Source organism: Mercurialis annua, linkage group LG4, assembly GCF_937616625.2.
Source record: "Mercurialis annua linkage group LG4, ddMerAnnu1.2, whole genome shotgun sequence".
In the NCBI taxonomy this organism is placed as follows: Eukaryota; Viridiplantae; Streptophyta; class Magnoliopsida; order Malpighiales; family Euphorbiaceae; genus Mercurialis; species Mercurialis annua.
In genome coordinates, this window is record NC_065573.1 from 21,547,320 (window position 1) to 21,561,682 (window position 14,363).

The following is a 14,363-nucleotide window of genomic DNA, read 5'->3' on the forward strand; positions in this document are numbered from 1 at the left end:
AATGGTATCATATAAGTCTGTACTATTGATCCTCCAAACTGACAGCTTGTTGAACCGAGATGCATCTGAATGGAAGCTGTTGAAGAATGAAGCTGACTCGAATATTTTCCTTAAGAAAATTTTGGTAGTGAGAGCCAATATATTATTTGTGTCTAAAGGATTGGTACAACAACAATCATCAACTATAAGTTATGATTTCAGGTTGTTTCTTGCATGTATATAAGCTGCAGTGTGAATCAATTGTTGGTTTTGTCCGAGTAGCGTAGCGGAAAGTCTTGGTAAATTTTAGAAAGGGGTGTGGTGGGTCCAAGATTAAAAACGTCCATAAATCCCATATTTGTTGAAAGCTGTCTGAAGGTCTGAAATTTCTACAAATTTGAAAAAATATTAAAATAAAAAACTAGAAAAGGATAATAGTGGAGGCACGTTGATAATTGGGTAGGTTTACTGGCTTAAAACCATGGATTGGTGATGAAGAAGATGGATTTTGCTTAGAGTTTGAGTTAGGCTTTTAAAAAGGGGTCATCCTTTTAGTTAGTGTAAATAATATATTATAAAAGCTTAAATGCACACAAAAATCATCAATTTTCGCGTGTTTTTGGTATTTAACATGAATTTTTAATTTTGACATACAAATATATGAACTTTCAAAATTTTGCCATAATACACCAACACCGTTTTGGGTGTAAAACTGCACCGTTTTTGGTGTAAAACAGCATCGTTTTGGGTGTAAAATGGCACCTTTTTGGATATAAGACGACACCATTTTGAAACAAATACAAACGTGGTACTTAATTGCAAAATTGAAAAGTTTATGTTAAATATGTCAAAATTAAAAGTACATGTTAAATACCAAATACACGCGAAAGTTTATAATTTTTGATACATTTAAACCTTTTAATAAAGGGTTAATCACTAAAAAATACCAAATCTATGCGTTTTGTGTCAAATTTAGCTAAACCTTTAAAAACCACCAAATTTGGCCAAACCTTATATGTTGTGTTTCTTTTTCAGACATTTTCGAATCGAACCGGATTTATTGCCTATGTGTCATCCATGTCACTTCCAACTCAACGAAATTAATTGACATGACAATATTTCAAACCACTAAACCAACCAAATCAAACCATATAGTAAACAACATTCAAATAAATCAAATTTATATAATAATTAACTACTTTTTAAATTAAATATAAAAAATTTATTAAAAAATTTATTTAAAATTATAATAAAATAAAATAAACTTTAATAATCTCAATATTTTATTTTTATTCTGATTAAAAATTCACTCCGGTGAAGGAGAAGCAGACCCATATGGGTTTGGTCCTTCAACGATGAAGGAGCATACCCGAATGGGTCTGCTTTTCCTTCTCCGGTGAAGGAGTAGACCCTTCATCGGAGAAGACAAGGAGCAGACCCATGGGTCTGCTCCGATAGATTTGGCCGAATTTTTTTCCGGATGGTGGTTGGTCGGACGGTGGCGGTTGGATTTGTCGGAATTTTAACGGGTTAAAGTTATAGATGGTTTTTGTATTTTTAATAAATTTATTTAGTCTTAATTTCAAAAATTAATTAGTTATTAAATTGATTTGATTTAATTTGTATGGTTTGATTTGGTTGGGTTAGTGTTTTGGAATATTGCCATGTCAACCAATTTCGGTAAGTTGGGAGTGACATGGATGACACGTAGACAATAAATCCAGTTCGATTCAAAAATGGCTGAAAAATAAACACAACATATGAGGTTTAGCTAAATTTGTTGGTTTGTAAAGGTTTAGCTAAATCTGACACAAGACGTATAGGTTTGGTATTTTTTGGTGATTAAGCCTTTAATAAATCCTTCATATTTTTGAAGTATTAAAAATTGAAACTACGTGTTAAACATGAATGATATATTTAAATATTTTATGAAATGAAAAATTCATATTTTAAAATATAGATGCCATTGAAACTAAAATTGAAAAAAATGGAATAATTCATATTTTTTAAAATTTAAAATAAAAATAAAAATTTTAAAATAAAAAAGTGGGATATTTTTTGTGAATAAATCATTTTAAATATAGACACTCCGACAATTTATGCACAAGATTTTTCACGTGAGAAGGAGAATTTCTGGACTCAAGATTTCCACGTTATGCATGGCCAAGGCATTTGTCACATCTTCTGCCTATTCACAAAACATAATTAATAAATAATGAATTATAAAAATGCTATGCAACCCCATAATTATTAGCTCAACCGCAATGGAGGCTTACCCATCGATCATAATGTAGTTCAATAAATTGATTAGTATGATACAGTGATTGACATTGATATATAGCTAAGTAACATGATATAAATATGGACTAAGCTGACAGAATACAAACAGTTATAACAAATAATAATTTATGGATATATAACATTATTTAAAGAACATTATAATATGCATAATATCAAGAGTTTTGTTAATTTTTAATAGATACCGAATGCTATCATAAGTATTAAACAACCGAGTCGCAGGAGATTTATCTTAAAATGATATCACACTCTCGCCCAAAAAGTTAAGCCAAATAAATTTGGTAACTGAATCCATGAGATTCGACTCAACCAGAATAGTAAGTCAAATCACGAGGATAATGCCGAATCCCTTGATGACCTGGAGAAAGTGCGTCGACCCAGGGATTCATCCAAACGACCAGATTCACGAAAATCTTTCTTATTTGGATACAAACTCTAACTTAAGAAGATATACTCCAATTTAGAAAAATAAACTTATTTTGGAAGATATTTCTGAATAGGACTTTTTTTCTAATAAGGAACTACACTCTTATTCATGGTCAAACCCTACTAAATAGAGATCATTTTCCTATTCAAAGTGCACAAGGTATACATTCAACTACTATATAAGAGCTTGAGGTATGTTTAAACACAAACTACATTCATATACTCAAATCGCTGCTCAAAGCCTGAACTGACTTTAACATCGGAGAGTTAATCGGACCACCACCGCCCGGTTAGCTTCTACCCTATTTTGCAGGTTAATCCACCGGATCAGAAGGCAGACTCCATCAATTGGTGCTGTCTGTGGGAAAAAGCTCAAAAACTTCAAACAAAAGAAGCTTTTTCTGAACTCAAAACAAAATTTATTAAAGAAGATGACTTCTAATGGATCAAAACTGAAAGACAAGCTGATCAGTACGCGACGCTACTCACCGGAGGAAAAACAAAAGACGTAGGAACCCATAATACTACCACCAGTAACATTCGACGATGAAGATTTCGGAAGAATCAATCAGACCCATAATGAGACTTTGGTTTTAGCCATGATCATTGAGCACTGGAATGTGGAGAGGATATTAATGACGAAGGGAGCGCAATTAACCTAATGGCGAGAAAAGCTTACGAAAGTCTCGGAAGAGTTCCTGCGGAATTAAAAATAAACACCGTTCCGGTAACGGGATTCGGCGGATGCCCTATCAGACCAATGGGAACAATCATCCTGGACGTCAAACTAGGGAGAGAAAGGAAAGATGAAGAGCTACAAATGCTATTTAGCATTGTGGATATTGACCTACCATACAATGCAATCCTGGGGAGACCATTCCTCCATGACTCAGCCGTTTTAACGAGCATAAAAGCATTCGCGATGAAGATACCTACGAGAAAAAGGATCGTCACGGTGCAAGGCAACCGAGCCAGCGCCAAAGAATGCTATGAAAAAGCAGTAAGAGAATCCTTCGAAACTCTGCCAATTGAAGAGATCATGAACCACGACATCGAAGAGAAAGAAACCACCATTAATGGTGAGATGAAAAAACTGGAATTAGATGGGAACAAAGGGGTGAATTTGGGAGTATGAAGAAATCCTAAATGCGAAGAGGAGATCGGACTATGTTGAAGAGAAATATCAAAACGTTCGCCTCCAAGGCTTCATAAATTGGGGGAATAGACCCACACGTCATGACCCACGAACTAAACGTAGCTGAAGGGATGAATCCCGTATGACAAAAGCAGAAGATAATAGCCGACGAAGTAGAAAAACTCAAGAAAGCTGGATTCATCAGGGAGGTTGGGTAGGCAACATGGTGATAGTGAAGAAAGAAAATGGAAACAATAGGATGTGTGTGGATTACACAGACCTGAACAAGGCGTGCCCTAAAGATAGTTACCCCCTGCCAGACATAGACCAACTGGTCGATTCATCTGCCGTACGTGCGATGTACAGCCTGGCGGATGCCGCCCAAGGATATCATCAAATACATATGAAAGAACAAGATCAGGAAAAAACGTCGTTTATCACGGACGATGGAACCTACTGCTACACGGTGATGTCTTTCGGATTAAAGAATGCAGTAGCAACATACCAAAGGCTCATGAACTTCATGTTCAAAGATGAATCGGAAAGCGAGTCCAAGTATACGTAGACGAAAACGCAGAAAGCCACGCGAGAGACTTAGAGTAAACATTCAAAATTCTGAACAAGTTCGGAATGAAGCTGAATCTGGATAAATGCGCATTCAGAGTACAAGGAGGAAAATTCTTGGGATTAATGATATCCCAAAGAGGAATAGAGGCGAACCTAGAGAAGATCAAAGCAATCATGGACATGAAACTACCTAGAAACATAAACGAAGTTCAAAAACTCAACGGGCGAATCACTGCACTCGAAAGATTCATATATCCTGCTCACCGTAAATATGTCTACCGTTCTTCAAGACCCTAAAGGGCACACAAAAATCCGAGTGGAACGAGGATTTCTAAGAAGCGTTCGAGGAGTTGAAGAAATTTATAACCTTACCGCCATTGCTGAATCGACCATTGAAGGGGGAGACGCTCTACCTATATATCTGTGTAAGAAAAGAAAAAATAGGAACGGAGCTAGTAAGAGAGGAAGAAGGAGAACTAAAACCGATTTACTACATCAGCCGAGTATTAAAAGGAGCAGAAACCAGATATCCCGAAATAGAGAAAATGGCGCCAGCCGTCGTAACCACGGGGAAAAAACTGAACCACTACTTCCAGAGCCACAATGTGGTAGTAAGAACCAACCAACCCTTACGAAAGGCGATACAAAGACCTGAAACTTCTGGGCGGCTCGTTCACGGGTCTATTCAATTGAGTGAGCCCGATATCTGATACGAGCCTCGACCGACGCTCAAAGCGCAAGCCCTGGCGGATTTCGTGGCCGAGATTACCCCTTGCGAACAAGAAGAAGTCATAGCCGATTTTCAATAGGATCTGAACGTGATTTTCTAATTTAGTCTAGATACTTCTAATATTTCCAATCACTAACTTTGATAATTTTATAATCTTTTCTCTTTCAAAATCAACCCACCTCCAGTTTTAAACAAATTTTTACTTTTAATGTTTTATCTTATTTCTATACTTTAATTTTTTTATAATTATATAATAATTTTATTAAATTATATCTTTAAGTTATTTCTGAAAAGAAAAAATAAAGTCTTTACAAAAGAACATTTATGATCATTTTTGTTTATTATGTTTATAATTATTTATTTTGTTAATAATTAATTTTAGTTAATTGATTGATTATTTTATTTTTTGATAATTTTGTTGAATTTTTTAATTAATTTTTTAATGAATATTTGGAAAAAATGTTTCAATGAAAACTAATAAAAATTAATATTGAAATTTATTGTAATATGTATTATTGTTTTCTCTCTTACTCTCTCTCTCTCTCTCTGCACGCACACTCACACCAACAAATTTAATTCAAATTGTATAAATATTGTTTTTTTTTTCAAAATATTATCCATTACAAGTTTCAACGATATATTCTAAAACTATTTTTATTGTTGCTCTTTAATTTAATCAGTGGAGAAAGAGAACATCTATTAATATGTGTACTTTTATAGTTTTTGTAGGATAATAAACTCTCTGGGTCACTAAGGTTACCTTGAATTACAAAATAATCACTAAACTTCATTTTGTTACAAAACAGTCACTGAACTATACCTTTTGTTACAAATGGGTGTCACTCATATAAAACGCAATGTTTTTGCTTACGTGGCAAACCAAAATTACAAAAAGGGACATAGTTCAGTGACCTTTTTGTAATAAAAAGTAAAATTCAATGACTTTTTTATAATTCATGAAAAGTTTAATGTTCTTTTTGTAACAATATTAGCTTGAAAACGGTGCGTTTTATATAAGTGACACCCCTTTGTAACAAAAGATATAGTTTAGTGACCATTTTGTAACAAAATGAAGTTTAGTGATCATTTTATAATTTGAGGTAACCCTAGTGACCTAGGGAGTTTAATATCCAGTTTTTGTATGTAAGGTTATTTTGTCATTTATATAAAATTTTGATAAGTTTTTTAATACGTGTGTTTTATTAAATATGGATAATTAAAAAAATAGAGGAAGTATGTCGTTAAGTTAGGACTGGAAAGAATAGATTCACCACTATAAACACTCTTTTAATTATCAAGAGAGCATTAAGTGATATTTTCAAATTTGTTCCCTATTTATTAAAAAATATAATAACGCAAATTAAAAAATAGTCATAAATGTTAATAAATTTTAAAATAAAATTAATTTAATAAAAATATTTATAATCATAAGTATAATAATTAGTATTTTTTAAAAAAAATTATTTAACTTAGTTTAGGCAGTTTTTAGAATACAATTAATTTTCAGTTGCATAATTTTTTTTTTCCAAAAATAGATTCATTAAAGAGATTAAAGTATAAAATGAAAGTTATTTACAAACCACCACATACACTTTCAAGACTCTAATCTAACACACAAACAAGAAAAACTGAAATTATAATAATCCAAGGAAAACATAATCATTAAGAAAAAATAATGAAGATGTTACCTCCATTTTTTTTTGTTCGAGACCCTCAACTAGTGAATAGCAGGATTTTTTTGGAAACCGTGAAACTGCTCGATTATTAAAGTTCCTATTTTCCAAGTCACTTCAATAAGAATCAAAGAGATAGATCTAATGAAAACATTAACAACAGTTAAAGACTTCTAAGACTCCAATTTTAAAATATTAGACAAAACTAGAAAAAGTGGTTTTTGACCCCCTATAATCCCCCTCTACCAAAAAAACTACTTTCTTATAACCTCTAAAAAAACACATATAATGATTATATGCCTTCTACTTTTTAAACTGAGGATCTTTGATCTGATCAAGGGACTCAACAATTTTGATCGGATTAAAGAATCTTCCAACCAATTTAAGAGGATGAAAAACACCTAAATTGAAAAATATGAAAAAACCTTTAAGAAAAATAAGATGGTGATTTTCCACTAAAAAACCACCTTCTAAAAAAATTGTTCCTTCAAACTTAAAAAAAGTAGGAGAGATATCTAAATATATAGTTTTTATTGTATTAACAAACTAAATAAATTTTATTTCAAAAAAAAAGATAGAGGAGGTGATTTTCCGACTAAAAAGTCAAAATCACCTCTTTAAAACTATTATTTTAGTTTGTGTGTTTAGGGAGAAAAGAGATGATTTATTTTGGAGAGTGAGTCTGCCCTCTTTTTTTTTTCGAGATGAATGTGTTAGCTTAGTTGCATAATTTCAACACAATCATAATTAACTGTCATGCAGTTTATGGTGCAATTTGGACTTTTCATAAGTTAGGATTTCATAGATACCCTTTTTGTGACAAATTATTCGGAAAATTATGTAGGGATAGGAAATTAATGTCATGTCTCGTTTTTTCTTTGGAAATTAATGTCATGTCTTGAAATTCAAAGGAAATCAGTTCATTTTTCAATCATTTTTGGAAAAGGTCTATGATCAACTTCTAATTCAATGTGTTCCCTATAATATGTACTCCTTCCGTTCCAAATTGATAGACACTATTTAAATTTTATTTGTCCTAAATTATAGGCACTGAATATTTATTTAAATAAATAATTATTAAATACACCCTCATTAATTATATGGAATATCTTGAAAACACAATAAAAATCATAAAAAGACAAAAATTACCACTATATTAAATGAGGGCAAGTATGGTATTTTTTCATATAATAACTCATTTTATCTAGGGATCATAAATTTCTTAATACCCGTGTTTGTCCTAAACTGCCTATCAATTTGGGACTGAGGGAGTATATAAAAAAGATAAATTATATCAGCGGTGTTTGAAACTTTTTTAGTTTTTCATTTTTATGCCTGAATTTTTTTTATTTTCGTATTAGTATTTTAACTTTTTAACAATATATCCAAATGAGTGTTTTTATCTATTTTCCGATCACCGGACTACTGTTAAAATTAAAAATTATTTTTAAATTTTTTTGATGTGATTTGTCATTTTAATTGCATGTATATATAAGCGTATCACTACTCATACAATAATTATTTTTATAACTAATATAAAATAAATTTAAATAAAGACATAAGTTATTTTCATCCTTTAGCACATCATGATCGATAAACGGCTAAAAATACATATTTGATATATTTTGAAAAAATTGAAATACTGTTATAAAAAAATAAAAGTTCAGACACTGAAATAGAAAAACTGGAAATGTTTAGACACTAATATATTTTTTCCTATAGAAATTTATACGAACAAAGGGTCAACGCGTCCCTAAACTTGTAACACAGGTCATCTAACTCAAAATATACTTTTTTGAGCAACTAACCCAAAAACTCTTTATTTTTGGGTCAAATAACTCCATAATTGTATTTTTAAAACGTGTAAAATACAAATTGAAGGTGAGAGATGCAAAACAATAATTAAATACTTCCCTAATTGTTGCGATATAATTATCCTAAATCTATTTTTTGAAATAAAAATATAAATTATGAAATTATTTGACCTAAATTAATATGAAGAGTTTATGGGTTAGTTGCTCAAAAAAGTATATTAACCCATGACCTCGTGTCATAAGTTTAGGGGGCGCGTTGATCCTTTGTTCAAATTTATACTGCTTTTTCCTCTAAAAATATTAAAAGTTGTCATTACATAAGAATTAAGAAAGTAACTAGTCCTAGTTAATTTATAAAAATATTTTTAAAGTACCTTTTTATTTTATTTTTCAAAGTAAATTATTGTGGAGTCACTATATTTGATGCTCATTTAATAAATTATAAAGGTTTTTTTGATATTTTTTTATTTAGTAACATTAATAAGACAACTTTTTCTAGTTTTATGAGACACAAAAATGCTTATTTTCTATAGTAATTGGACGGAGAGAGTATAACGCGTTTGTCCTGTCATATCAATATTACAACAAATATTATCAAAAAGGATGACAATTAAATTTTTTATTTTTAAATTTAAAATTTATTAGATTTGTGAAAAAAGTAAAATTATTTAAATAAATTAGTGGTGGATCAAGATTGTTTTAGTACATAGTACTATTGAGAATCTCCGCTTATAAAACTGATGCAACATTAGATATCAAATTAACCTGTAAACCATAAGAAAATGCGATTCTTTTCTTCGTTAGCTCCATTCGCTAAGAGGTAACAATTTTATAAACTTAACCAGGCCTTTTTCGAAATACTTGACACATTGTTTAGATATAGTGTTTTATGTAATTTACGTATGAATAGAGAAACTATATTTTAAATATATACATAGTCACTATCATTATTTTATTGGTGAAATAATTAGCTATATTTGTTTATTTCTTTTAATTGATTAACTAGTTATGTTCAGGCTAGAAGGCAAGGTTGCCTTAATCACCGGCGGGGCGAGCGGCATTGGCGAGAGCACTGCCCGACTCTTCGCCAGACACGGCGCCGACGTTTTCATTGCCGACATACAAGATGACTTAGGCCACTCCGTTTGCCATGAAATTGGTTCAAATTATATCCATTGTGATGTTACTAATGAATCCGACGTCAAAAACGCTATAAAAACCGCCATTTCGAAACACGGTAAGCTCGACATAATGTTCAGTAATTCCGGAATTTCGCCCAAGAATCCAAGTCATAGCATCTTGGATGTCGAATATGACACTTACAAGAAAGTTTTCGACGTGAATGTGTATGGATCTTTCTTGGCAGCCAAACACGCCGCGAACGCTATGATTCCGGCGAGAAAAGGGAGCATTATTTTCACGTCAAGTGTCACTTCAGTTACTTACGGAAATGTCCCTCCCATATATGCTGTGTCAAAACATGCTATAGTTGGACTTACCAAGAATTTATGCGTAGATTTAGGGCAATATGGAATTAGGGTTAATTGTATTTCGCCTTACGGAGTGGCGACGCCGATGTTGAGAGAAGCTATGGGCGGATTTGATAAGAAAACGGTGGAGGATATTATGAGTGGGGCGGCTAATTTGAAAGATGCAGTTCTTGAGGCACATGATGTAGCAGAAGCAGCATTATATTTGGGTGGTGATGAGTCTAAATATGTAAGTGGGTTAAATTTAGTTGTTGATGGAGGTTACAGCACAACCAATGTTGCTTTCAAAGAAAAGTAGAAAGCAATCTAATTACCCTGAAAGCTCCTATTTATATATTATTATTTTATATGTAAGTTTTTTTTATGTATAAAACCTTTATTGAAAGTCAAAAATTATGGCAAAAAAACAAATAAAATAAAATGCCAAGAAGGTTGTTACTCAAGAAGAATAAGATCCAGATTTCTAAACAAGTCAAACCCAGAAAATACAAAAAAAGGATGGTTGTATCGTTAACTGTTTCGAAAGTGCTTATAATATAAATGTATTAATTTTTATTTGAAATAAAATTACTTGATGTTATTTGATGGTATAATTATTTGAAAGGGGTTGAATTATGTAGGCATTTCATGTTAAGAAAAAACAAATAAAATAGTCAAAGAAGTAAGAACTCTCAGATTTGGTCCTTTTTACATCATTTTTGGCTATTCATATTGAGAAAATGAACTTTATAAGAATTAAAATATAATAAGTCGTAATTTTTTTTAATGCGAATGTGTCAAATTCAGTTTATGGTATTTTGAAGTTTTTTTTTTATCAAAGATTGTAATAATCATTAGATGGTGAAAAGACTACAAAAGTCTCGTGTCTAACCATGGTGACAACAAAAATCATAGTCTCTAAAGGCTTTTTTGGGCAACATATGTGGTTGAAGCTATGGCGTTGAGAGATGCCATTAGAATGGCTATCCAACTTCGCTTACCGGAAGTTATTTTTGAAGGAGAAACTAAAAAGCTATGCCTAAAGGATATGGGACCGGGGTAAATTATGGGAAGTATCTCAACTAACTTGTTGAGAGATTAGCCGCAGCGGAATAGCAGAAAATAAATTAGGAAATCAAGCTTATGGCAAAATATAGAATCGAACTAAAAACAAACACAAGATTTATGTGGTTTGTCAATGACAACTCCACGGGCGAAGAAATAAGTTTTATTCACTAAAAGATGAAAAATATAAAAGAACGGTAGAGATTTTTTTAATGCCCAAACCCAACAATAAACCCAAATAATGCTTTGGTCGTATTAATCTGCCTCACACTCTTAAATTATACAAGCCATGAGCTTGTCTATTTATAGTGTTCTAAATAGGTTAAAGGAATAAGGAGTTCAAATCCAAAAAGGGTTTAGACTTCCTTTTCCTACACAAACCTAATAATGACATAATCAACATCCAACACATATTAAGATAAATTAAAGTCCTAAACTAATTAGAATTCTAGAAATAATCCTAACACAACTAATATAGAAACCAAAAAGCTAAACTAACACATTAACTATCATCTATTCAGGACCTTTCTTTTAACGAACCCCAGCACTACTAGAAATATGTCATTTAGCGACGGATTTTTCCGTCGCTAAATGGCATAAATCCGTCGCTAAATGCCATTAGCGACGGATTAAATCCGTCGCTAAATTCATGGTCGCTAAATCATTTAGCTACGGAAAGAAAAAATTAGCGACGGATTTTAAAAAAATTAGCGACGGATTTTAATCCGTCACTAATTTTTTTTTTAAAAAAAAAATTAAAAAAATTAATTTTTTTAATTTAAGCTAAAAATGAAATATTATTTAATCTATAGCCCACGGTCACCCACCCACCCGCGATAGGTCACCTATCATCATCCTCCGGCAATTTTCGAAAACTTCCCAGTAGGTCACCCATCCTTCAATTGCTCTCAGCCAAACCTCTTTAACCTTCTAGTTCCTCCGCGCGTAACTCCATCTTATCCAGCTCAAATTCTTGATACATATCTATGTATATTATATTTAAATATAACTAAAATGAACGAATATTTACTCCCGCAATTAACAACCACATTATAAAATAATTATTTTTCATAAATATTTATTTTTTTAATAAATAATTATTTTTTATACATAATTAATTCTTTAATAAATAATTATTTTATTAATAAATAAATATCGTTTAATAAATAAATATTGTTTAATAAATAATTATTTTATTAATAAATAAATATTTTTTAAATAAATAATTGTTTTTTAATAGAATTAATACTTTTAGCGACGGATTCTGAAAACCGTCGCTAAAAGTAAGCATTTAGCGGAATCAGATGCACATGAAGATGACTACTTTCTTCCTTTCGTACCCTTCTAACGCCGGAACTAAGAGGAGCAATAGTCTTTTAACAGAAGGGATTGCTATCGAATGCCCTCTGCAGATGAATTGAATCAATAGTAGACACGCACAAAACAGAAAAGAAAGAATCTGCTATTCTTGTGCACGAATCTCCTGCTATTTCTAATAGGAAGGAGGACTCCGATGCCACATCTTCACTTGCCTTCAAGCGGGAAGCATCCATTTCTTTGACATCGCCCAAAAATAAAGGGCTCGAAAAGTAAGCATTTAGCGACAGATTCTGAAATCCGTCGCTAAATGTAACACTTTTAGTGACGGATTTTGAAATCCGTCGCTAAAAGTGAAAAAAAAAATTGGCGGGGTTTGTCCCGCCATTTTAGCGACGGAATTTCCGTCGCTAAAGTTGGCGGGATGAATCCCGACAATTTTTTTAGGGATTTAGCGACAGATTTAAAATCTGTCGCTAAATCCGTCGCTAAATCTGATTTTAGCGACGGATTTGAAATCCGTCGCTAAAATCCGTCGCTAATCGACAGTTTTCTAGTAGTGCAGCATGAGGCGAATTACTACGTTCCCTCTCAAAACCCTAGAACCCCAGCATCCTTCCCACCATCAACCACCGGCCGCCGACCAACATGGATCCTTCTCTTCTTCAGAATCAACGCTGCTGTATTTCGAGAACTTCCCGGATCATTGGTTTTATACAGACTTACAGAGGGCTTTTGCTAAATTTGGTATTACGGGCAGAGTCACAACTGCTCGCAAAAGGAACGTAATGAATCGAAGATTTGGTTTTCTACATCTGTCTGCGGATCAGGATTCAAGGGATATTCTTAAGAGACTGAATCAGGTGAACATTGGGTCTTTCTCTATTAGAGCTTTCCATTCCCGGTTTCCAAACCCTAAACCTAAAGCTCATTCAATGCAACGTCCAGGAAACGCTACCCAAAAGACTCAACCTCCGCGAAAACTCCCCTTTTCAATCAGGAACTCTCGCTCTTATGTGCAGGTAGTCACCAAGAAACCGATAGTTTTCACTCTGTCTTCATCAGCTGTGGATCATTCAGATTGTTCGGTTATGGTTACTATTAAGAGATTGTCTGATTTGATGAATATTAAGCAATATTTGCTTAATCAAGGAATTGTTTTTGATTCCTTCTCTCTACTTGGTGGCGCTCATATACTCATCAAATTTTACAACTTGGAGGACAAATTGAATTTCAGCAAGTTGTTCCCTTCATTCTCAGATTTTTTCAATACAATTTCACCATGGGATGGATTCTTTTCTTCAAAGGAAAGATACGTTTGGGTAACATTGACAGGAGTCCCTCTATTGGTTTGGGATGAACACTTCTTCTTACGGATTGGTGACAAGCTGGGAAGCTCCATTTTTGTGTCGCCAATGATTAAGAATCGAGAACGTATGGATGCAGGCTCAGTTCTTATTTCTACTTCATCCTCCCACATCGACTGTGATATTTTGATTAACGTTAATGGCAAGGAATTTTTCATTCATGCTCATGAATCGGATATGCCTATTATCATGGATATATTAGAAGAGGTAACCCCTTCTACGTCGGATTCAGAGTCAGCTGAATTTGAAAGGAGTCCTCAAACTTCAGCTTTCAGTCTTCCTTTGCAAAAAGTGTCATCTCTTATCAGCTCTCCTTTGATTCAAGTTGCATCTATTCACTCCCCGGTTTCAGATTCAGTTAATTCCATCAACTCTCAGGCTATTTTTCCTAATCCAGATTTGGTTTCCTCCCAAAAAAGGAAAATCAAACTCATTGACAGATTCAGCAACGTGTTTACTCCGACTAATTCCTTATCTGCAGATTCTTCTTCCTTACAAGATGAATTGGTTGTTAACATAAATC

General features: G+C 32.7%; 1 protein-coding gene across 1 annotated transcript; it reads left to right on the plus strand.

The window, feature by feature from the left end:
• Positions 1-9,346: 9,346 nt before the first annotated feature.
• Positions 9,347-10,697, plus strand: LOC126676718 (short chain aldehyde dehydrogenase 1-like). Its single transcript, XM_050370984.2, has 2 exons — positions 9,347-9,442; positions 9,639-10,697. Exons 1-2 carry the CDS (start codon positions 9,405-9,407, stop codon positions 10,408-10,410), a joined length of 810 nt encoding a protein of 269 aa, XP_050226941.1. The 5' UTR covers positions 9,347-9,404; the 3' UTR covers positions 10,411-10,697.
• The last annotated feature ends 3,666 nt before the right edge of the window (positions 10,698-14,363 follow it).

What these genes read in the sequence shown, in the direction of transcription:
- LOC126676718 (XM_050370984.2), top strand. Translation starts at nt 9,405, where the DNA reads ATGCGATTCTTTTCTTCGTTAGCTCCATTCGCTAAGAG. An exon ending in TTAGCTCCATTCGCTAAGAG is followed by an intron (nt 9,443 to 9,638) that starts GTAACAATTTTA and finishes AGTTATGTTCAG; the next exon opens with GCTAGAAGGCAAGGTTGCCT.